Below are 1,980 nucleotides of genomic sequence, written 5' to 3'. Positions count from 1 at the left end.
AAATGGTTGTAAGGTGACATGTTAAGCAATAGTAAATAACATTTGTGCATTTTTTTTTCTTATTTATTTGTTTATTTTTGTTAAGGGTGTGTAAAATACAGTAAAAAAAAAAATAATAATAATAATCTTTTATCTACTAGACCTATACCTTCTATGTGATTTATATCTAAACATTTAAGTTTCCATATAAAAATATTTTTTTCTCACTTCCTGAATGAAAGACTGGAAAACTCTGATATGTTATATTTGGATAAGAGAGCTGTGACCATTAATTATATGAAGTTTCACTACAAGCTTTCCCTCATTTTATTTTGAATTAAGAATGGAGTCATCAAGGGCAATTCTTCTACATAATGATGCTACATAAGACCTAACTTCAACAATCTTTCTTTCAACAATAAAAGACTGCTTTGTCCTTTATACCCAACACATGCTTAGAGTCAAATAGCTCTAAACTATTTCTAGAAATTACAGAGGTATCAGACATACATCAGGTTTTATTTAGAGGTAGGCACTGCCCTGAAAGTGGTGTCAACTTCTAGCAAGGAGTTATTCAAGAGATGATGAAAATTGTGTGAAGTAAGCCACTAGATTCCAATATTGTCTCAAATGGGATAAGAAGAAAGAAAAAAGCACATCTAACTCAAAAATAGTAAGAAAAATTCAGTGATAATATTTCTATACAATTTTGATTCCATATCCTTTCAAGCATGAAACAGAAAACCAATTTACCAAACTGGAAGTGTTATTTAGAAACAATACATACATACATTCAGACAATATAAATTAATATATACAAGAAGATGCATAACATTTTGGAATGATGGTATGTTCTACTTAAAAAATACTGAAATATCTAGAGGATTATCACATTTCAACTTTGGCTATAACAATACCAGCGCTATATGAAATACAAGACTGAATATTCAATAACATTTTTTTTTTTTTTATAAATAAATTCACTAACTATGATTATTAATGGTCACAAAAAAACTGCATGAAAAATCTGTCATACACAAATTTGTTTAACAATTAACTTTATCAAATATAAAACCAATAAACAATGAACACGCATAAGTGTATATACAATTATATTTGTGTAAAAAAATTGTCATCACATTAATTCCTGAAATACTTTAACATGGTAATGGAAGTATTCTTCATTCACTGCTATATAATTTTATCATACTAAATTAAGTACTAATTTGCCATCAGGTTAACTTTATGCATTTTTCAGCTGTGCCTGTATTAAGCTAGTCAAATATTTTATAATGTCCCAGTCCCCTTTGGCTATTCCTATTCCCTTCAGTATGTCATTGGCACTACGATCAGTAGTCTCAAGAAGATGGTATAACAAATATACTTTAAGCCTAAAGTAACCAGAATTGCTTGTAAAGCTGCTTGAAGTGCTGAGTTGGAGTGAAACAGTCTGCGGCCATACTGTTCCACTCCTCGTACCAGAGTTCCACTGTACGCTACCCCTGATATGTGGCCAGTTTCAATATTCAGAACTGTGACTTGATTCTGCAAAGTAAAGAGAATAATTGTAATCATTTCAGTCATTTTACTGATGAGTTAAATCTAGCAGTAATCTAGCCTAATGTGTATACAAAAAAAAAAAAAATTTAATACAAAATATTCCTTTCAATAACTTGTAAAAGATTATGGAGCTATCTCCCTACCCTAGAAAGCAGCAGAATGATTTCCTTACTAAATTACATATCTTTTCAGATGATAATCAATATCATTCATGTATAGAGAGCTAGTTAAGATTGTAAATATTCTATTGCTACTGGTATTCTTACAGCAATCAGCTCTTAATTCTTTTCAGCACAAACAGATTTTACATAAGAAATGGAATTTTTCACTATATCACATACAAAATAAGGATAGGTACAAAAAGAGCAACAATGCTTCCCATCTAAATACACAAACATAATCAGATCAAAATACATCTCACTGTATAGAGCAAGATGATCT

General features: G+C 29.8%; 1 protein-coding gene across 1 annotated transcript in view; it reads right to left on the bottom strand.

The window, feature by feature from the left end:
* Positions 1–227: 227 nt before the first annotated feature.
* Positions 228–1,980, bottom strand: part of LOC119568812 — a 3,944-nt gene continuing 2,191 nt past the window's right edge. Inside the window, exon 4 of the mRNA XM_037917249.1 lies at positions 228–1,524. Within this exon, the coding sequence (XP_037773177.1) occupies positions 1,306–1,524 (219 nt within the window). The 3' untranslated portion in view covers positions 228–1,305. The remainder of the gene's footprint in view (positions 1,525–1,980) is intronic.

Source organism: Penaeus monodon, unplaced genomic scaffold, assembly GCF_015228065.2.
Source record: "Penaeus monodon isolate SGIC_2016 unplaced genomic scaffold, NSTDA_Pmon_1 PmonScaffold_10910, whole genome shotgun sequence".
In the NCBI taxonomy this organism is placed as follows: domain Eukaryota; kingdom Metazoa; phylum Arthropoda; class Malacostraca; order Decapoda; family Penaeidae; genus Penaeus; species Penaeus monodon.
This window is presented reverse-complemented; position numbering and strand designations above follow the sequence as displayed.